General features: G+C 37.8%; 2 protein-coding genes and 1 non-coding gene across 3 annotated transcripts in view; 2 read left to right on the top strand and 1 right to left on the bottom strand.

The window, feature by feature from the left end:
• The window catches only part of LOC143188348 (uncharacterized), a 36,501-nt gene extending 35,600 nt beyond the window's left edge, over positions 1 to 901 (top strand). Inside the window, exon 3 of the mRNA XM_076392555.1 lies at positions 720 to 901. Coding sequence (XP_076248670.1) covers positions 720 to 901 — 182 coding nt within the window. The remainder of the gene's footprint in view (positions 1 to 719) is intronic.
• Positions 895 to 21,275, top strand: LOC143186584 (uncharacterized). Its single transcript, XM_076390270.1, has 6 exons — positions 895 to 1,072; positions 14,782 to 14,882; positions 15,098 to 15,246; positions 16,853 to 17,777; positions 19,506 to 20,021; positions 20,257 to 21,275. Exons 1-6 carry the CDS (start codon positions 988 to 990, stop codon positions 20,707 to 20,709), a joined length of 2,229 nt encoding a protein of 742 aa, XP_076246385.1. The 5' UTR covers positions 895 to 987; the 3' UTR covers positions 20,710 to 21,275.
• Positions 21,276 to 21,541: 266 nt separating this feature from the next.
• Positions 21,542 to 21,613, bottom strand: Trnaq-cug (transfer RNA glutamine (anticodon CUG)). The gene has a single exon. It is a non-coding gene; the product is annotated as a tRNA-Gln (tRNA).
• Between the last annotated feature and the right edge of the window lie 2,318 nt (positions 21,614 to 23,931).

The following is a 23,931-nucleotide window of genomic DNA, read 5'->3' as shown; positions in this document are numbered from 1 at the left end:
CTATGCGTGTTTGGGCATACATGCATTTGAACTTTTCATTGCTTTGTGTCTAGAATCTATCCTCCAAAAGAGTCCTACGTTTCTCTTATTTTTTCCACAAGTGACGACAAAATATTGCTCGCTGTTGCCTCAGTATAGAGATATCCATCTGAAATGAGTTAACCACTGTTAACATCGCGGTACCTCCAAAGAAGATTAACAAACATTACTTTCCCAAGGAACCCTCACGTCCAGGTGTCCCTAGCTCACATTCAACTGTCCATAGCTCACGATCCACCAAACATCTCAGACCATAATATTCCTCTTTTATCTTCCTCGCGAACTAATTTCCCAGCTTCATAGGCTCTTCAACCTACCATCCACGTACCGAAGCCCGCGTCTCCCTGTAGATACCACATCCCGCTCAGAAATGAATTCCGTGCGAGGAGGCAGAACACACAGCTAAATCAGCCGCTTTATGCGCGGGGAGCCGCGGTCTCGTTCGTCCGCTTTTATTTCAATTTCGCGGTACGTGCGCGGCTCGTTAGAGGCCCTAAAGAAAAAGCTGCTGGTAAAAAAGGCGCGGAGAGAACGACGAATAGCGAGCTAGAGAACGGGATCGAGGTTGTGGGGCAGAAGTAAGTGGGGGTGGGAATTCCTTTCCGCCTCGGGATTACCAGCAGGTTAATTACACGAGAGAACGCCGCTTCTGTTTACCACGCTGGCTATTTGTCTTCCAGGTGTTATCAGCCAGGTGATAAGCACTCTTCTCGGCCGTGAAACCACCACGCTGACACGAGCTTCTTCTCGCACTTTTTCCACCGCCCGTTCTGAGAGGCCGCGGTCGGCGGAGAGGGCGACCTGGCGCGGTCCTCGAAGTGGAACGGAAGCCACGAACCGTGAAGGAGCGACGGGGGGATGATAGAAGATGAGCGCGACCGGTGAAGGAGGACCGAGGGAAGAGTGAAGGCAGCGTGGAACCCGAGAAAGCTATCCGGAACAACGAAGATGAGATGGGATGCCGCGCTCTACCTACTTTCGCTGCTGCTCTTCTCGCTGGCCAATCTGTGTTGGGCTTTCGTCGAAACCCGAGGTACGTGAAAATTTTCGCCAGTGATGCCTTAATCTCGACCTAGTCGACGCGAGATTAATTCGAGCGATCGAGGAGGCGAAGGCGTAGCCTCGCGGAAACCTAATTTCGTTGAACACCGTGGCCTGCGCTCTCATTAATATTTTATGGCTGGAGTTATCCTCGAGGATACCGCGGCGAGCAGCGGCAGAACGCGGTCCAAGCGGTCGACTATTACTTTATGGTCCTGTTTAAGACGTGTTGAATGAGAAGCATATTGGAGAATTTTCTTGGAATTCTACTTTTACGAGGGACGCAATTAAAAGGTTTCGCGTTAGAAGTGGAGGGTTTTGTTTTAACGAGCAGGGAGGTTCTGTTCTTGGGAATTGGGAAGCTGTAATTAATGAATGTAGATAGAAGACTAATTATTAGACTGCATTTTTTTGCATTTATGGAACATTTAACTGTGCAAAAAATTTAAGATAGTGGGTGTAACGTAATAAGTGGACAATACTTCAGGGGCTTACTCACAATCTAATGACAATAAAAAAAGTTTATATAGACATATGTCCTATTTCATCTGGTTTACGAAATATAGCGAGTTTTGTGTTCTGTTATTGTGTATTTAATTATCTTCACAGATGCTCAAAATGAGTACTTTGCATTTCAACGCATGCCTGGGGATTTCTTGTTATCGACATGAGATGTGATTATTCTTCCAATACCCCTCGATGTTTCATTTTCTTGAAACCCTTATTCAATTCTGTGTCAAAGTTTTTCAAAACTTTCAACTATGGATTTCAAGTATCCTCACAAATGGAACTCGTTATATCTCGTAAAGAAACTCTAATAAAATATATATTGATATGAACCTTTCTCATTATTTTTAGGTGTTAAATCAATCTCCCGAAATATTGCTCACTTATCACAATACACCCTGTATATGTAGATAATCCTACACAAAAATATCCAATATATCAAAGGTAGTGTACCTATACGTTACAATATTTGAAGACTAACAAATTTTTACTTTCCATAATTTTAGTCACAACAGTATCTAGCAAAAAGGAATAAAAAATCCCATAAAAAATAATATATAACAGTTAACCAATCAGCTTAAGAAAAGGTATCAAAGTATTTCTAATTGAACCTATAATATTATCTCACTGCAAAAATTCATCTCCCATTGAAGAACATCAGAGGGGATATCTGTCTCGCTTTCATATTAATTTAATAACAAACACAAAGGCGCAATATTCCCTCTGGAAAGGGGATAAGTTATTCGCGAATGAAATTTTGTCGGATCCTTTCAAATTCTACGCATGACGGTCGGCGGGGAGGCGTTACCCCAAAATAAAGAGCGAGTAAATTAAGGATCATCCGGTTATCAGGCGCGTGCCGACGCATACGATTAATTACATTCGAGTATTGCAGAATCGCGGGGCATCGAGCCGCGTTGCTTAGGAATTTTTCGCAAAGGGGTGAAACCTATGAATATTCATCGGCCCGTGTACAGAAGTCGAACATAATCCAACGCTTCGACAACGTGACAATCATTTCTGATTTCCCCTTAATTTGAGTCGCTGGCTAGCCACCGGTATTCAAATGGGCCGATGTAAAGCGGCGAACATTTAAATTCCGCGTATTCATGCCGATTCAAATTAAACAATTCGCTCGGTCGCAATTATTCGAACCGCTGCCCTTCGCCTCTATCCCTTGCTCCTGCTATTTTAATTAACCCGAGAAATAATAACGTCAATAATTTCGAACCTCGGCTCCTCTTTCTATCAAACTGTTGCCCAGTCGAATCGATTGTTCCCGTTGAAAAAATTGATGCGAAATGGTTTAATGGAGAATACACCAATATGTGCAAATATTCTTTCCGAATCACTGTATCCTCGAATTTATTTAAATATAAAATACATAGATGTTTGCAGAGCTTACAAATGTAGCTTTGCACAGTAAATAGTCAAAATATTGAAATTGCAAGATATATTTAGATTCATATATTTAGATTCGATTCAGTGATTCAGTACGTAGATTCTGCAACAATTCATTCTACTTTACGCTTGAGAATTGATATGTTATCGAATTCTATTAAAATTTGAAAAATCTGGTAATGAACGTAAATTTTTCTTTGACACGCTGCAATTCAATTAGAGTAATAAAGTTAAAAATTATTGTCATTTTCAATATCGTGTAGTCGTTTAATGTTCGCAGCCTGCGTCATTGATAAATTTAATCGACCCGACGAAAAGTCCATTTTTGCAGCATAATACCTACTTAAAATATTCGCTGGCGAGGGGGTGGATCGCGGAAAGACACGCACAACAGAAGCTTCCTTCCGTGACGCGTTATGCGAATGGTGTAATGGCTGTTTATCATACAAGGCAGACCACGGGGAACTTAACGATTCGACTGGCAAAAAACTCGGCAATTATACGCAGCCGCCGACTAATTTGCAATTGACTCGCGTGCGAATCCGCCGGTAATTATTAGTATCGGGTTCGCCATTATTGCCGACGCTAGCGCTCACGTTCGAAAGCGCCCGTGATATTGTATATTGCCTGTTCGTTGAATTATGGAAATTGGCCAGTCGCCTGCCCGCCAGCCCGCTAATTAATTATTAATGCACGCGCTACTTATTAGTAATTTCGTGGCTCACGTCGACCTCGATGAACCGTGTAGCGGTTGCGCCTTTGACTTTTAAGCGTTCCACCCTTCTTAAGGCACCTTCTTTTGTCATATAACAATATGGTTTTTACTATCGTTGCATCAAGTGATATAATTGTCAGCGTTAACTGAGGAAATCGTGTTGGAATTAATATCATGAGTGGAATATCGTGAAACCATATTGAGGTGACTTTTAATGACACGTTCGAAGAGAACATAAATTGAAAAGTAGATGATAATAACTTAATTGTGATATAAGATCCAGTTTATTCTCCATTATATAGGGTTTTTATGTAGATATTGAATTTTATTTATTTCCTAGTTTTATCTGACGTAATTTGAATCTGTACAGCGAGACAGATTCTTATTTTAAAAATAAGTGGAGGATATAGTATGCAAATCACGAAGCCTGACTGAATTTCACGTAAAACTTTGAATTACGAAGACTGCAGTCTTGATTCCACGAGACGCGCAAATTAATTACTAATAACGCCTCGCTTATTACTAATTACATACCTCGGTAGCTTCGTACACGCCGCCGACAGCCAATATTCGATGCTGTTCCTCTACTTTCCGCCGAATAGATTTTCATTAATGATCCGTCAAAGATGTAATCATTTCTCGTTCACCTTTTATTAACCCTCTGAGAGCCGCTCGTTAATTATCGTTTTACATGTTGTATCCTTATTAAACGGGAGCACGTTATGGGAGCGTGATAAAATCGAGGCAATGTTGCTTGGAAGATGAGCAGTTTTGAATATCGTTACTAAAACAATTACTTTCAAAAGATATTGAACTATAATATGCGAGGCGTTTGCTCAAAGGCGATCCTGCATTGTTTGCGCGTATAGGTCAAGATATAACTCGCTTGACTGCTCTTTTCCTTTATACCAGATTGAACAGCATTTTAATATTTTTATCTACTTAATCAGAGGAAAAAATATTTCAATTAGAAACAATTTCCAAAAAATATTTCAATCTTTTTTTCTATACGAAACTTGAAATTTTTATAATTTATGTTGTATATTTAGGTAAGATTAGTATAGATAGTTTGTATACTTAGATAAGAAATGCAGATAGTGGAGGAGATTAATTTATTATAATATTTAACGAAAAGGCTTTCAATTAGAATTAAAATTTTCCTCTCACGTATGAAAATTCTAGAACTAGAGAAAAAGAGCCTTTTCTAGGTAAAAGTTAGTCAATAGTACATAGTTTGAAATTCCTACCTAGCAACTTGTACAGCGGCCTGGTCTATGTTGACTTTGCCCGCTGAGCAAAGTCAACAATTTCAAAAGATGGATTCCTTTAGGAGTCGAAGGAAATGTTCAAACATGGAGGAACATAAGGCGTGTCACCTAACGTGACTACCTTGAATAAGTTCTAAACTATGCCTTGTACAAAGAGTGCTTTATACAGAAGTGTCAATGTTTGAAAGAAAATATGCACAGGTACCTATATATGTCGTTTTAATTATTCGTTCCATTCCTTCTATTTTTACACTTCAAGGCTTTTTTGATCTTTAAAAAAAAATATTTCTAGTAAAAGTATATCTCTTCCTGCAGAAAATATGTTACCCAAACAAAAAAGGTAGTAAAGTATGAATAATATAAAACAGAGTATTTTAAAAAGTCAATGAAAATGTAGTCAATAAGAATTGTGTTGCAGTACTTGGAACCCAATGTCAACGAAATCTCTTTGGCGTTCATGAATATCATGAGCTCACTCGGTATGTCTTCTCTGAAATTTCGGATTTTAGTGTTCACTAGCAGAGTATAAATAACCAGCCTTTACTCAATTCTCGGCATAAGCCTTTGAAGCTTAGTGGGTTATACTCCGACCCACTTAATGTAATAACGATAATGCATAGTGGATCAATTTTGATCCCACCTTCCCCAAAGCTCTGTGTCCTTAAAGCACATGGATCCAATGCCTGCTATTATCTATTAGTGATGGATCGTCCATGCAGTTTGCGCCTGTACTTCGTATACTGGCCAGACGATGTTGTCGTGATTTATTTATTCATCCAATTACCCTCTATGTGAATATTTTATTTTGCTTATGTGTTGGAACGACCTTCCATTTTGGAACATCTTTTGGAAAATATGTAGCGTAAAAGTTGTCGAACTTAATTTGTCGAATAATGTTTAAAATTCTTTCAATGATATTTTATTTGTTAAAAATTAGAAATTTAAAACAAATGATATTGGTTTGAAATTAAGTATCTAATATATTTGGAGCTGAAGATTAGGTGTAAAATGTAGTGATGAAAATACGTAGTATAATATTAGTATACGTATTACTGAGTATATGATAACAATCTAATTTTTACATCTCGGGTTAAAATTCAATGATTATGCAGATCTCTGTGGTTTCCCCTTCTGAATTTCATTTTCGGGGTGAAAGAAACAAAGATAGGGGAACGCTTTACTTAAGTAGGTGAAAATTTCACCTAAATGGCTAAATTATGGTAATTGCTCGTTCCTTTTCCCGCCGTGTCTTAATTAATTATTAACCTTTCTGTAACATAATAATACCTAATCATATCCCTCAGAAATATTTGCGTAATATATCATTTTCATAATCATTTTCATGATATCATTATTATAAATATTATATTCTTGATTATTTTTTTTTCTAGAACTCGAAAAATTTTGTTTATTAATGAACATTGTCTCTCTACATCATTTCGATTCATTTCGCAATAATTTATTTACAAGCTGTTATATCCATTTAAATATACAATTCACTTCTTTAATTTTTCATTCGCAGCAATTAACGAAAATTCATATTTTATTTCCTTCACCTACACTACGATACCATTAAATGCAAAACGTTAAAGAATTAAAATTTTGTTTTAACTCTATGTTATTTTCTGCTATTTTTAGTTTGACAGAAGGAATTTCCTTAAATGCATCCGTATCAGAACCTTTATTTCTGAACATGCAACAGCAATAATGATATTTGCCCACGCCCGATAGTTAGCCCAGAAATTCATTAACTGTATCAATAAACAGTTGTTGCTTAAGCACTTGCTAACTGCACCCTAATTTTCGATTATACGGCCAGCAAGCGTAAGGCTTTTGCCAAGAGCGACGAGTTTCTGCACAGCAACTGCCTGTTAATTGGCTATTACCCTGAGCATTTACCTTCGTCTCATATGCCCTTATCAAGTATTCCTTTATGTCATTAGACAATACTCTAACGTGTACCCTGTTTTTCCCAATTGCCAAGCTTTTTCCTTGTGACACGCTAATTGCGAACAGTCGTAATGTTGAAGCATCAGAACTAGTTTCTCGTTGATGTTGGTTAAACATGATCTCACAATGGCAAAGCTGTACAGTCGTTTCACTGTGCCGTGTGCACGTTAAAGACATTAAAAATCCATGGTATTTAGAGTTATGCGATAATATTTGCACATCGTGATAATTTCCATCCCAACTTTGCTAAAATCGTATAATCCAGCTTGTAACACGAGTTAATGGCTAATTGAATGTTTTATGTGTTTTTGGAGGGAATGTTTTTCCCACCTGTTTCAATGAATTATTTAAAATATTTTCTGTACAGGATGAAATCGACAGATAAAATCGAGATGTGAATTGGAAACCAAATGTCAAATTTTTGTAGTAAATTTCAACGAAATTTCACATTACAGAGCAGTTACGAGTTAAGTTAAACTTCAAATATTGAACCTCTTTAGAATTTCATTTATATATCTAAAATAATATTTTATGTATTCAGTATTCATAGAAATAGAAAATTATTTCGTCAGATTTTATTTGATCTACAATGTGTTTACATAGCAAAAGCTCAAAGAAACATTTTTTCATTTTCCTCAATGGACAATGGCCTTCTCGATTCTCTCCACATTATACATACTCAGTACTATACTAAATATAGAAGATGTCCTTTAATTCTGGTAATGCAGCTATGAATCAGGGTTGACTGTCCCGGAGTTAGCACAACGCAGTCAGCATAAAGGAAAGCTCAGAGAATGGAAGGATTCGAATTGAATAGAAACATTTAGCTATGATAATAGGGCTCGAGCATCCCAGATCCATGCATGAATATATGCACAGTATGCACATATATTAAAAGTAACCAAACATCCTAATGTCCCGCAGTTTGCATCCTACTAATCGACCCCTACGATCAAAATCGAACGTGCCCTCGGTTGACTGCTCCTTATCCCGATTCCAATTTCTACTCTTTAGACGTGCCATTGAAGCTTTTAGAAATTAATTGAGCGTCATGTCCCAATAGTATTTCGGGCACCTCTATCGCTGCCATTTTCCATCTGTAATTTCTATAAATTAATTTCCAGACAGTTTATCTCGTAGACCGATCATATTCATAGCCGTAACAGCGCATATGGAAGTGCACGCCTCTTTCATCGTTCAGATTCAATCCGTGAGTCGCTGCCATATGTTCTAGGCGGACCTCATTAAAATTATGCAAGGAACTGCTGATCCCCCTAATGACGTTTCACTTTAATCTGGACGAAATTCTTCGTTTCTGTACGCGTCTGTGTACAGCTTAACGTTGACTTAATCCATTTACCGCGAGCTCCTTTATACGCTGGCTTCCTTCCATTCGCATGCATTTTATTCTGAGATGAAACGCAGCAAACGGACCGAGAATGGTAGAGCAAGGACTTTTTTGATGGTTGACGGTAGACAGAAGGTTGAACGAAAAAGTATTAACGAACTCGTTTCTGGGGTAAGGATCCTTATTGCAGGGTTTATGTTATTGAAATGTAGATATTGTGCATGTATTTTAAAAAATAATACAACCATTCAAAAAAATGTAATTTTTGAGTTATGATCACGTAGCAATTTGGTAACCATATCTCTATTTATCGTATAAATTTTATCCGAAGAACTCTTCAAGTATAAACTACAAATTATTTTCAAGAATTGAATAATTTTAATAATTTTAATGTTCACTTCTTACTGTGGTACTTACGTACATTGGGCCTACCATAGCGTGGAGGACCCAGTTGCTGATTGGAACCCAATTCTTGATTAGTTTAGTATTTATATGTATACATGTATGGGATCTATTTTGATAAAAGTTTGTTCTAAAAAGTTAGTGAATAATTACTATCTGTTTTCTGATATTTATACATGGAATTTAATAGCTGAAAGTTTGACACCATTTAGATGATCAACTATTGCTCTCTTTATATGTTTTTCAATAAAACATTGAAGGCGACACGTGGACTTATATGAATAACAAAAACTTTTTGGATTTGGTTAATTTTTTCGTGAATACGTTTGGAAAACCATACTACTTATTCTTAAGTGCTCAGAAACTGGGTTCTTGACGGTATTACCTGTTATAATATCTACTAACACTACCCAATCTAGGATTAACTCGCATTTGATATCTATCTCTAGCCATGCAATCCATTTTCTCTGACACCTACAACAGCAAAAGCCACGAAAGTAAACGAAAATAGTAAACGCCTTTCACAATTCTCAAACGTGCTTAAATTTCATCCGAGGCCGGAGGAACACAAGGAGTCTAATGAGAAAAAAAAAGATTGAAATGTTCATTTTAATGCGTCTTCTGTGCGCCTCGTCTTCGCCATTTTAACGCCGCCTCGTTGCGTTACTTTCCAACAATCGCGGTCGTTTGCGGGATAATTCGGTGGTCGCGGCGTGAGAACGCGAGCCTCGCAACGAGAGCAAGAAAAACACAAAAGGGTGAATGTAAATTCATTCTTAACGAGATATTTCCATAGGTGGAGCGACGCGTCGCGTCCCAGGGGGGAAGATTGCGCCCTTGTCCTTTCGGGCCGAGGCGAGGCACGCAAACGAAATCGTCGTAGTCGTCGGCAGGGCGAGATTCTCCCGTTGAAACGATGTTAATCCCCTTTATAATAATATCCTCGTAGATTGAAGGGCAACTTAATTAGGCGAGATCGCTGAGGATCTCGGCGAGGACCGTGACGTGTTCCTGATGGCTCGAAACTCAACGATTATGCCTGGGAATTGCATGGACTCGCCGTTATAGATTCATTTTCGTCCTAAATACTGCGATCAGCTCTCAGGCTTGATATTACGAGCCAGCGTTATCATGAAGCCCACTCGACTCTGCGCAATTGCTGGCAAAAACGGGCGAACAGCCTTTGGCTGCTAAAATTATTTTATCGATGGCTGTTGATGGTGTATAATTTTATATATATTTGGATATGTAGAGATACTTTGTGTTTTTAATTTATTCACAGTACCTATATGGTGGAGAAATAATAATACTGAACTGATGAGGAACTATGGGAAGCTCTAGAAGGAGAATTCAATGAAACTGTATAATTTGTGAGCTATTTGATACCTATTAGGGATCATGTTATGAGTAGGTATCTGTGTAGAGGAATGTGAGACGGTAATTTTCTGTACATGATGATGAAATTGGTAAAACTGAAGGAAAATTCAAAACTGGTTATAGAATCTATAGTAGGTATCTAGTGCTTACAAATTTGGAATATATTCTCAGTCAAATTAATTCGACCGTCTACCTCAATTCAGTCCAGTACTTGAAAAATGCATATCATAAAGCTACTCAATTTGTATTAAATGCGCATTTAATTTCGTTAACCTTTGTATTCTTCATCGATCATGTAATTCAGTCAACGCTCGATTCAATAACTTTCAACAGGCTGCCTCCAAATACGTCCGATGTTTTATAACATCATACCGCGATGAAATGCAATTTCCATTCGGGAAAATAGCTTTTGAAAAGATCCACGTTGCCTTTTACCCCGCACGCGATCCGAATCGAATGAATTACAAAGCTGATTTGATCAAAAGCGGCGAATTTCCGACTGCAAACGGGCCCTTTTCACTCGAGAATTTTCGTACATAAAGTTATTCCCTGAAAATCGAGGGAGAGAAAGGGATAAACAAAGCCCCGCCTTTTTTAAAAACCAGCTCGCGTAAAAACGGTGATTGCGCGACGCAGCGGTCGCCATATTAACCAGCGATGAGAATGATAAAAACATAAAGCTGCGCGGCGGTGGCGGCGATACTAAAAACCCTGGGCGCAGCAATTTCGCCATTAAAAAATCAAGACAATTACCTCGGCGAAAAAATATTAAACTGGATCAAGTGCATCACGGTTTGAAAGCGCCATTAAGTTAGCATGGCCGCGTTTTAGCCGTAGAAATTCAATCGGCGCGCTGATGGACAAAGCAGAGGGAGGAAAATGGGGAAGTTGGGAAGCTTGCGATAAAAAGGAGAAGAGGGACGGATGGATGAGGAGCGTCTAAAAGAAAGAAGAGAGGAGAAGTGCACAACCAACGCATAAAAAGAAAAAAGGCAGATAGAGAGCGACAGAGAGAGTGTAAGCACACATAAGCACATACAGCCGTCTATCGACTATGGGAGGCTGCAGAGGGAGAAAGACATCGACAGGGGAAATCGGTGGGGGTGGAATGAAAACGAAGGAAACGGGCGAAAACAGTTGAAAAGGCCGAGGCGTAGGTATCATAGATTTCTGACGATAAGATGGGGAGGCTGGGCCGTGAGCAAGAAAAAGAGGGTTTCTATAACCGAGGGAGCGAGAGGAGCGCTGGGAGGAAAGGGCGTAAGAGTCCTAGGGAGGAAATGGATCAACGAACGGCGCTTCGTTTCAATGGAATTGGCTGCATCAATGCCAATTAATTAGTCGGTGAACTGGCGGTCGACGGCCTTCAAGTAATTTCATTAGTCCCTGTTGCTGTGGAGGGCCGTTGAATAAATAAGGTCCTGTTTTCGCTGTGAATGCCGTCGTCCGGCATTTCGGTAACGATTTCTCACGCGGGTCAGCCCCTAATCGGTCGATCTTACCTTCAAGATGTTGCCAGAACGTCGACTTCCTCGTCGGGCGCCGATGTCGTCGCTTAATCACTCTTCCTTCCGAGCAGCAGGGAAGGACACGGCTGGGCCGTCCTGCTGTTCGTGCTTTCTCGAAAACAAGCTTTCGTCGTTCATGGACCGTCGACTGAAAGAACTAACTCGTTTAGGTCGAATTATTTCTTTTTTCGATACCCACACTCTCTGTTACTCCTCTGGCCCAGTGCCTGCCATCGTTTCGCGTTTTACTTGTTGGCGAAATTGATGGGGTTCCGTGAACAAAATTTCGCGGGTGGTGGCGGTTTGTTCGTGTACGTGTGTAGTGATTTATCGATGCGCGTGAAATAAATGATTTCAGCTACCGATGAGCCGCGAGAGTGCTGGGGTATCATGTAGTGGAAGCGTGGGAGTTTGCGGTTTATTAGGGAAGTTTGAGAGATTTTGTTTGACGAATTGAAGCTTGTTGATGTGCTCAGGAGATTCGTGATCGGAGTTTAGGAGATAAAAGACTTTTATCGGTTTCACTTTTCAGAGTTTGTATGTATTGTGTCACTATTTAATTCCAAGCTGAACAGATTAAACAGTATCAAAGGAAATTCTAGCACGAAGTACTTTTTCATGATGCAGGGGTTGTGGGAGAAAATTTCGTTCATCCGCTGAATGAACATGTAGGGTGAAGGCACCACGAAAAGCTTTTAATATTTTAATGCGTAATCTGTCATTCGCGTTGCGGAGACAGAAACGATATCTTGCCATATGTATCTACATCTACCTAATTCATTTGCAGGAAACAGTCGGATTAACTCGTTCTCTTTCTATCTTCATAAGTATATATGTATAATCACGTCTGTACGTTAAAACTTTTCTTCGCCCCAGGCACTCTAATGCAATTCAAATAAAGAATCAATTAAGTTTAGACGGCATTCATATTTCTGACAGGAATTAGTAAAAGAGAAACGTCAGAAGCAAATATTTAAGTGATGAATTAAATAATTACAGTGATCAATTTTTTTTTAATTTTACAATCAAAACACCTGGTTGATGCTTAGCTTTTTATATTTAAAATAAATAAAAATACTTTTATTTTCCAAATTAATTAAATGACACGTATAGTTTCAAGAAATATATGTAACTGATTTAAAAAGTTCCATTAAACAATGAAACTTTGTACTTTTAGAAAAATTATATAATTAGGAAACACGAATAATTTTTCACGCTGTATCACTGTGATTTCTGAGACCTCGCGCCAGTAGTTAAGTGCTAAACTTTGAAGACAATATCATCCACAATTCACAGAAGGATTTTCCAACTTCACCGAACTCCCATAACTCGTAAATTCTTCATATGTCAGCCTAAAATAATCCACCGAGGGATTACCAGGCCTAGAAACTTTTAAACTGATAAAACAAGCAGGCATTACAAATGCGACTGTTTAATCATCTCAAAGTAAAAGTGTTCCTGTAATTCGGCAGATATTCTGCGAAATGGCCATATTTCACCGAAGCCCCCAACAGTGGTATATGAAATGGTTAGAGACGACGACGCGATGGGAAGTTTTTAGCAGGGCTTCGATCGCTTTTCCCCCGACGGGAATCTCATTAACGAGGGGGCACACTATAATCGCGTATCAGAATCGAACGACATTCACGAATATTAGGGCTCGGTCGTAGGGCTCGGGCGTAGAGCTCTTGTCGGAAAATAGTCGGATTAGTGCGACGCACGCAGAGAAATATAGCACGCGCGGGATTGCTGACCGCAATTAAGCCCGTGTACATAACGAAACAAGACACCAGGAGTCGTTTAATTAACGACTTGTTTAATTAAGCATCGCTGCTAACAATTAGGCGCGAATATCGTTTGATATTGCTTGCTCGTGGTCGAAAATAAAACTCGGTGCGGAATCATATAATTTTGAGGAAAGGCAATTCATATACGATTTTTATTTTTTATTTTGAGATTCGAGGAAGTCTTGATGCAAAGAGTAGACAGTAATTTGAAAGGGAAGAAAAATAATAAGCTGACCTTTGGCAGGCGCCTATCTGCATCTTAATTTAGCCTCATTAAATTTCCTAATGAATGTTCATTAAATATCCGCATTAAAGTTCATTCGTTATCTTATATTGACTGGACTGCCATTGTACCCACTTGTGTGAGTAGCTAATATACTTATCAGTTTTTCCCTCTTTCATGGTAACTAATATAGTTGAATTACTTTTGTTTCTTTAATTCGATTAATACCATGCACTTGAAATAAAATGAACAATTCTTAAGATACCAATTCCAAAACTAACTTTCTTAAAGACATAATACCTACAGATTTCATGCTTCGAATATTTTTACCTCAAGAAAATGTTGGAAATAATTACCAAACGATATTTAAATAACCAAAATATTTAAAAAAAGTAGTAAGCATCAAATCATAATTTCAAGAACATCATTTTTAAGTGCTAGTAGGTACTTAGCAGATTTTCAAGAAGCCTCAGCATAATCTAAAGCGTATCTATGTACATATGTACCTACTTATGTAAATACATGTACATGTATGAATACTCCGTCTTCCTCCCCTCATACCCCAGTTTCCGCTTTGTCACGAGCGTGCACGCGCACTTATTTTTAATGTTCCTCGTCTCGATTCGTCAGCTCGGTCTGTAAGCCGGTTCAACGCGACGAGCGAAACGTTAGGTCCCCTGTTTCCGCGATTGCCCTAACAATATTCGTGGCACGGATGCGATACGGCCGGTATTATTTGCTTGATACAATGGAAGCGTCGCGCGAGTAACGATATAAGCGTGAATTACGCCCGTCGGTCGCTGCCATCGGCCGATACAGTGGCTTTTCGCACTCTAACGATTCGCTACTTTAACTTCACGCCGGATGAAATATGCTGGGATTAACACGCCCTGGCTAGGGTTAATAAAGGGAGGCTCTCTGAATAGGGGAAACCCGAAAAATGGTAGAATTTTAAGTGCAAAGAATATTGCAATAATATAGTACTCTGTTTTTTATTGTGAGTCTAAAATATTGGAGACTTAAAGTGTGATCTGAAGACCTGAAGTGTCTTTAATTTTTATTCGTTTTTGCAAGATAATGGGACTGATGTTCTCGTAAAGAAGTATAAATAAGGTGGCTATTATTATTTTTCTTTTTTTTCTGAAAATCGTTTTCTCTTTATCATGAATTTTACAGTGTTCTGAGTATTAATTACAAAGTTCACGTATTTCACAGGATGCAACCGTACTGTCAGAAACTCCGTCGGATGGATACGATGGACAGGTCGAATGGGGCGATGCATCGTTCGTATCAGAGCACCTCCAAGAGATCCCCAGGTGAATAAAAATAGTAATTTTAAAATGATTTTAACCCTTTGCCTTATTATGTCTCGTACTAAGTTCCGTGTTAATAAGAAAAAATTATTAGAATTGAGTAGACTGACTTTTGGCATAATTTTAATATCAATAATAATCTGCCTCGCTCAGTTACAAGCATTTTTTAAAGATCGTCAATGCTTCTATAGTAATTGGGAGGCAAACATTGGTTCCAGGTAATCGAATTAAAAGTCAGGAGGCTGCAGGTCGGTTTTCTGAAAGAAACCAGATGCGAGGGTGCTTACATTCAATTTTCCGATGGTAACGAGGATCTCGAAGGTGATTCAGGACGATATTGCGGACATGTGAACGGCAACACGACCAGGTATGTACATATCTACGCTTCATTTCGATTCACTGCTTCCTATCAATTTTATTCGCCAATATTGTATGAATAATCAATTCATACATTAATAGGATTATTTTCATTGTTGATAGCTTGTTAGCGTATTTGACACAATTACACGTAAGAATTTGCGTAATTGCCTCGCTGAAGTGCTTTATTTCATATTCCATCTTCTTGTCCTATTATTTTCTCTGTTTTTACAGTTTTTAGTGAATACATAATAGCAGAGCTAGGGAAAACATCAATGTTAACATGGGCAGGTTTATAAATGCTAAAGCACGTTATTATATTATCAAATTACAAACGTTTAACATTGCAAATACGACATAATAGGTAATGCAAAATGTAATTGACGTGCCTTTAATGAAAAATAATTAACTGACGTGAATAGCATTTACAGCTGGCTGTAAACTAAATGCATGTAGCTTTTGTAGATAATGGACTAAACAGAAGCCTGGTCGTTTGAAACACAGAGCTTCCAAGCGGCTTATAAACACACCATTGAATGTGTGTAAAGGCTTCCCGTTCATGATGAACCTGTGATTTTGGTTTGCATTATCAATCACTTTCCATGAACTTCATTAGTAAATGTATTTCCATAGTATCCTGATAATTGAAATGTATACTTTATTAGGAAATGTAATTATGCCGATGAAAATATGTATGTATGAGGATTGATGTGCATTAAATTTTAATTTTTTAATCAAGTTTGGAATCAAACAAAATAAGAGGAAAATATAATTCTATTTATTCCAAAGATAAAAACGAGAATGAAGTCATAAATTTCGTATTCTTATAAAATTTTCTTAACTAATCGCTCTTTTTAAATTATATATATTAAAATCCCATACTTCATTTCACATCCTCTATGTTAAAAACAGTAGCCAATCTTTTTTCTGTAAAAACAGGTTGAATTTAACTCGTGAAATTTAGTTCACGACTTGCAACAGAGTTAAGTCTTCATTTTAATTCTGACCATAATCTGCAGTCAAAGTACCTACAGCAATTCACATTTTTCTTAAACTACTAAGAGCAAAGTTTAGCGAAGAAAAGAAAAAATAAGCGCTCTTACCAGATGAAATATCAGACCTGTATTAAAAAGAAGATTAACAAAGAAAATAACAAGAAAAGATCACTATTTCAAAAACATATATGGGTTTAGATTCATTGCAATCGACAGACAAATGTTTACACAAACCTCTCTATTTCATACAGACAGTCGTATTGAAATTAATATATTCGCTTTATAACATTTCACATTAGTAACGTTCTGTAATATATCTTTCTTATTTCAGACATAAAAAGTAACTAAAAAGCAGTTTCTTTTGATTCTGCCATGTGTCGCGAAAATGTGTAAATTTGTATTCATAATTTCTCGATAATTATACGATAACTCGATTTCATATTTTGCACAAGGGTTTCTCATAATCCAAACTAATGATCCTCAAAATTTGATCACAGCCTTTGCTCTTCTGCGTCTAACTAAAATCTACCTTAACAGCGCCACAAATGCACTCGAACATTCCCTTTAAACAGCAAATCAGCATCCCTTCAAACGCAATGTCCCGTTTCAATCATGCCGCAGACTGTTCCTAAGGAAGGGGCCCAACCTAACGATCATCATGGATTCGGACACGAAGTTCGCCGCAGAGAATCCAGTGATGTTCTCCGCCCAATTCTCCATCCTACCAGCCCAGCTGGCCGCCGAGCGTCACCGCGGCTTCTCGCCATCCCCAACGTCCGAGTGTCCCTTGGAGTGTGCCGTGAGGAACGATCGAAGGTCCTGCAAGCTCGCGTCACCCGGCTACCCGGGCGTCTATCCGCGCGGCATCAGATGCAGGATCGCCCTGGAATCGAGCGCTGGTCGCTTTAAAATCGGAGGCCAGCCGGAGGACCTTTACGACCTCATGAACCGCACGTCCCAGGACAGCTGCCAGACGGAGAACTGCGAGCAGCACGTGGAAATCGTGGCGGAAGCGGCGAAGACGAGGGTCGCCAGATCGTACGGACCGTATCTGGCGGAAAATAAGCCCAGCAGGAGAGCGAGAAGCCCCGATCACGAGGAGGAGCTGGAATTTATCATTGCCCAGTCGTCGCACAAGCTCAGGAGGGGCAGAAATAATCGAAGAAGACTTAAGAAAGTCAAGAAGGAAGTTGTCGGATCAAAGGCTGCCCGCAATTCTCGTGGAAAAGCGACGGATGAGGATATCCGGAGAAATAACGGACGTCCAAAGGAGATCACCGACCAGTCTTCCGCAGACGTGTCCCTCGGCAAAAGCGGCTCCAGGCTGCTGCCCGCTGGTTATCGTGATCAAGGAGCCAGGCTCGAATCTATCCAGAAACGACTTCATCACACGACCCGCGTCCATAAGAAGTCCATGGGCTCGATGAACCTGAGGAGGAACTCTGATCACGATCTGCAAGATGTATCAGGGGCGAAGATCCTTACCGACGGGGCTCACGAGATCGCGAGGAAGGGGTTGAGCCAAGAGAAGATCGGCATGCTGCAGGTGAGTTCGATGGATCTGTCATTGGGGGACGTTTTCTGCTACGATTTAGGGGGTTACTGGAATCGGTTCGAATTGATCTTAGAAGGGACATCACTGTAGCGTCATCTTTCGATTTTGGTGAGACTTGATACGAACAAAATTAGACATGTAATCTTTTTAAGGTGCTGATATTCATGTTTAGAGGGTGAAAACACTCCCTAAGGGGTATTTTCGTGAATCTCTCGAATTTTGTTTGGGTCATGTTATTACTCATAAAAAGCCACGTATTTTGTATGTTTACCATTTTTTGTACCTGCTTTAGTTTTTGAGATATTTGTGAAAATATATTTTCCACGCCAACTTTAGGGGATGGTTTTTACCCCCTAAATATGAATATCGACAGCTAAAAAAATTACGTATCTAATATTTATCAATGCTCTACTCGTATACCAAGTTTCATAAAATTTGGAACATAACACTAAAGTAATGCTAGTCAGTCTGAAATTGAAATAAGCGTGAATTATAAAAATAACGAGTAGGTATATATTTTATGTGTTTATTTCTTAATAGATATCATAAACCTTATTAGTCTTTTAAGACCAAGAACTTTCTTTTAATATACAAATATACCTATAAATAAAAATATATTGATGTTTATATAGTAACACAATAAAACACACTGATTTTATCGATTAGTAACTATTATTGGTGTTATCTTATGACACACAAGCCAGCACTTTCTAAAATTATTTCAATCAATGCGAACCAATCATAATCAATTGGCGTGGAGTTAGAATAGCATGCACAGAACACATATCGCGTTTGGTTATTGGGATGATAAAGTATCGCGATGCGTCATTGGCAAAATTTCCGCTCCCGCTGTTTTATGGCTTATTTCTGCTTCAACGAAATACGTAGCACTTCTTCCCAATTTCTTCACCTGCGGTTTTATAGGATTTCTCCTCTGCAGGAAGCGTATCTGCAACCGATATCACCTCTGGAATATAAATTCTGTTTTCAAGATTCCGAATAAGATCTAGTAGAATAAAAGCTCCTACCGTATCTATAGAAATCATTTTATAAGTAGAATATCCTGTAATAGGTTGATGGTCATTGTTTTTCAATTCGATATTAAAACAAAAATAGGAAAAGAGGAATTGAAATATTAAGAAATTTGTTGTGAATTCAGGATCTACTATAATATCACTATATATAATATAATATATTCTACTATAATATCACTTTTATTAAGCTTAAAAATCCTTTTATAAAGATTTCTTCAATAATCCTTTCACAATGCATTTTATCTAATCATTTTTTTACTCTGAACAGTCTTAGAAATTGCTCGATTTCGCATGAAATTTCCCGTCACGTGAGCCAACACACAATAGTATATTTGCATACTCTGTGTATAACAGTTTAGCATCAATCACAATGCACATTGCGCACAGAGTTGTATACCTACATAATGACATTCGCTTTTTACCGATAACACATCTCTTGTTCTCTTGTGCACAAATCAAACCAAACGTGGTAGGTATAAAGTTTAACACTATGACTATTCCATCACTATATAAGCGACAATTCTATTTACATAATTATAAATAATAATAAAGTGATTAAAATACAGTACTTAAAATTAAAATCACTTCCATCTCCCGATAGAACACGAAGTACGAGTACAGTACGACAGTCATGGCATTTGTTTAAAAATAAAGCGATAATCGATTTGTCATTCGTTCTGATAAGGTCCCCGAGTATCGATACTTGAAGAGAAGCCGAATACAGGACAAGTTGGGAAGCACCAGTTGCGTCGGCGATTACCTTGCTCTCTTAGAGAACGTAGATGGAAAAATCTTCGAAATTTCTAAGTTCTGCGGCGAAGGCCACGTGCCACGGATCCTTTCACGAGGAAAGAACATCATCATTGAATTCTTCGCTGAACAGGATGGCACGATAATGCACGATGGCTTCCAGTTGTCACTGCAAGAAACCGAGGATGCGATGGGAGCAAGACCCGACAAGAACTGCGAGTTCATTTACAAGAGCTCCGAGCGTACCAGGGAGAACATTAAATCCTTGCAGAGCTGGTACCCACCGAACACTCTTTGTAGTTATAAATTCATGGGGAGGTCCTCTGAGAAAATCTCTATTCACATGAAGATAATCAGAAACGAGTTAGACCAGGAATATCTGCCTCAGAAACGCAACGTTACTCTGAATTACTGCTCTGGAAATGAAATTGCTGTTTACAATGGAATAGAGGTAATTATTGAGAGACATGTTAAATATAAAGTACTTAGAGTTATGATTGTAAGCTTGAAACACTTTCCAAGAATACTTTACTTAGTCCACTGTAAAAGTAAATTGTAATATTAGATATTAATATAGAACTTTCAAATTTTAATATCATTGAGAAGCTTAGAATTCTTATTATTCTTCTAGTATAAAGAAAGTGATTGTCTTGCACTAATTTGAAATATCACTATTAAATTTTCAGGCAAACAATAGCGTCCTGATGTGGTCTTACTGTGACGTGTCTCACCAGGACATCAATAACATACAAATCCCCCTTACGTCCACTGGAAACGAATTGTTAATACAATATTACAGCGCCAAAGGTTCATACGATGGTCAAGAGTTCACCTACACGATATCCTATAGGTTCATAAAAAAATCGCAGAACTCAACGACCAGACGACAGATCCAGGAGGACTTCAAACTGATCTCTTTGAGGCCCGTGAACTTTTCAGCGTTGAACCTAAACGAAAGCGAAAACTGTAACTGCGATTTCGGGGACAGAATCGGTAGCTTCAAGAACTGGTTCATGGTCCTGGTTGTCCTAGGAATCGTCTCCTTTCTGGGAGCCATTCTCACGATCATCGCGCTTCTTGCCAAATGTATAAAAATGAGGTCGATGGAGAAGAAGCTCCTACAAACGCCCAAACTGTGAACTGAAATTTTGTACGACTTTCTATTTATATGAATAAAACCTTTTTTACGCTCGACGAAAGGCAATCATCGAGAATCTAACACCAGTCAAGTGGTTACATATACCTGGACATTTTGGAAAGATGGTCTTCTGTTTTTTTATATTTTTTGAGGTATGACATTTTTATTGAAATCTTTTTAATTGATGGAGTTTGTTTATATAGAACTTTGAACGAACAAATCCGCGAGCGCGCAACCACGTGACATCCTTCACCCCGCGGATCAATATTCAGTGATCGTAGTTAAATTTTGAATTCTATTATTTTCTCTGAATAGCTTCTCCTTGCATGCTGTTCTTCATTGATTTTCTTGGAATCTCTTCCATCAGGATTAAGGTAAAATAGAATACAGAGTGTCTTATATGTTTACTTACATAATTAATTTCATGACAGGTGCATAGTTCTTTATGAAAATTAGTGTATTTCTAGAGCATTATTTTTAATCGATTATTCCTTTCTTTCTGATTCTTATATGGACAAACAATACTAATCTCAGTTTCAGTAAAACTAAATGTTTACACCTTTTCATTTCGAGCTTCCCATGCCATTACCTTAGACATTAATTTCATTTCTTTTATTTGAATTATTTAAGTAGCATCATATCCACTAAAAAGAATAAGTTTAACAAATGTGAATATTTATTAAAATGAACGTTCGAATTTTCTTTTCTGACTGTTCGAGTGTATGTAAACAATCGAAAAAGATAAGAAGAACCAGGTCTGTTTAAGAAAAGATCTCTGGATCATCTGAGGGATTTGGAATCATATTTAATGCAAAAAAATGCAAAAAAGATTAAGGTCTCACCGAGATTTGAACTCGGATCGCTGGATTCAGAGTCCAGAGTGCTAGCCATTACACCATGAGACCTTGAACATTTTTGCAAGGAAGACAGTATAGTCCGTGACTGTAAATAAAATGGTATACATAATTTTTGTATGTTATATTTTAGGCTGAGCATACGCTGAAGGGAATACAGTATTTTCTCGTTATAAATTCTCTATTTTCCTCTCGTTTGTTGAAATAATTTCCCATTCTTTTTATAGTGCTACTGAAGAATAAAAAGTTAATTATTAACGCATAGATTGGTTTTAAAAAAATGCTTTTTTTCTAGTAGTGATATCGTAATGATATACGAACCTATACCGAGTAAATACTGTAACTTATTATGATGTGGTTAATAAATGAGCATGAAATCGATTGAATGTTGAAGAATATCGATTGTCAGAAATTGTAAATACACATCATGCCCAACATATCTAACTAGGAAGTAAGGTAATAATGCGACGAGGGGAAACTACTGACGTAAAAGGAAGTAATGCAAAGATAACGCAGGAACTATGTATTAATACAATAAAAAAGCTAATATATTACACTATTTGTTAGGAAATATAAGGAAATAACGTTGCTTGAGGAAACAGGTTTAAAATATTCTTTTTATGAGTATTTAGCAAATACTGATTATTTGTTACGAAGTTTAATCTAGTTTAAGTGTTATTTTGCGAGAGTACGTAATGAAAATCAAAACGAATGGGTAAAATATGTATATTCCTTTCGTTTTTTGCCTACTTTGTATCACAAATCACTTTTACGCAATCAAAGCTGATAGATTTGCAAGTCTTGTCAGGTGCATTCAACTTTCTTCCGCTTCGTAATCATTGAATACTCAATTAAAATAAATCTTGATTACCTAATCTAAACAAATGAAGAAAGTGATGTGCAGCGTTTCAAATACGAGTACATACATTAGTATAACAGTTACAAATGAATTGGAAACTATCCACATTATTAAAATGAGATCGAACGATGTATTCATTGGATAACCACATGTTCATAAAAATTTAATCCAAGTGTCAAATATATCAGACATATTCAAAATACAGGAAATACTCAAACTAATTTCCAATTCTTCGATAAATGCACGAAATAATAAATAAAATTTTTTTGCGATAAATAAATGAATAATAAATTTGTTAAACTATATCTCACATTCAGAAAAGAAGCCTTCAGAGGGCAAGCAGAATTTCGAGAAATAAATAGTGAGTCGCTAGGTATGGTTGCAAAGGGGATGAAATATGTGCGAACGAAACACTTGGTGGCGTAATGTCTTACGAGATAAACTATCGCCCCCGTTTATTGCATCTCGTGGCGAAAGTTCCATTGTGTGAGAAGGGGAAAATGATTGTGGAACGACATCACGCGACGGATGATCCGAGCGACCGCTTCCGAAAGAACAAATAGTGTGGAGAATTCAATGGACCAGTGTTTCTAACATTACGGTGGGTTCAAATCTGGCCATTAGATACTCCATATAATGCGAATAATGAGAGAATTTCCTAACTTGACGACCTCAAATGGTCCTAAAACCTTCCCATCGAAATCCATTTGCAGGCATTTGTGACCATTCGTGAATAAATATATGTATTTTCCAAACTTTTGTATAGGGTATTCAACAACAGGGGCCAGAAATTTTAAGGGGTGATTTTACATGTCAAAATAAGACGAAAATGAAGAACGAGAAAACTGCGTTTAAAACTTCGTTTCAGATTTACTAATTGTTGAGAAAATGCCTGAAATGTGTCTGACTTAGGACTTATTCTACTGCTGGTCTACAGTAACTTGGTCAGACACAGAGAAACAAGTAGAATAAGTCCCAAGTCAGACACAAGAAGATCAGTAGAATAAGCTCGAAGTCAGACATATTTTACACTAATTTCAGATGTTTTCTCAGTAATTTATAACTCTGAAACAAAATCTCAAACATATTTTTGTCATTCTTGACTTTTCTGTTATTTTAGCGTATAGAATCATCCTTTAAAATTTCTGACACCTGTTAATAAATATCCTGTAAATGCCAAAATATTTCGAATGAATTAATTTGTACAAATTAATTACATATCAGTTATTAAAACATAATAAAGCAGTATTTAAACTAATGTTGGGGACATATTGTTTGAGGACACAATAAGCGATAGATTTCTTCGCGCTGACAATGGCAACTGGTTACGTAAATGATGATTTGCTAGAAATAACATTGTACTTGTTCAAACTATGAATCAGCACTTCTTTGTGTATTCTACGTGTAATCTATGAAAGAACTAAGCATGGTAATCAAAGGAAAAGAGTGTATAAAGTAATTCAGCTGCAGTGCCAAACAATAATTCGTTGAAATGTTCCTAACTTATTTT

The sequence above is a fragment of the Calliopsis andreniformis genome, chromosome 2 (assembly GCF_051401765.1).
Source record: "Calliopsis andreniformis isolate RMS-2024a chromosome 2, iyCalAndr_principal, whole genome shotgun sequence".
Taxonomy (NCBI): Eukaryota; Metazoa; Arthropoda; class Insecta; order Hymenoptera; family Andrenidae; genus Calliopsis; species Calliopsis andreniformis.
Note: the sequence above shows the minus strand (reverse complement) of the source record. Positions and strands in the feature narration are given on the sequence as shown.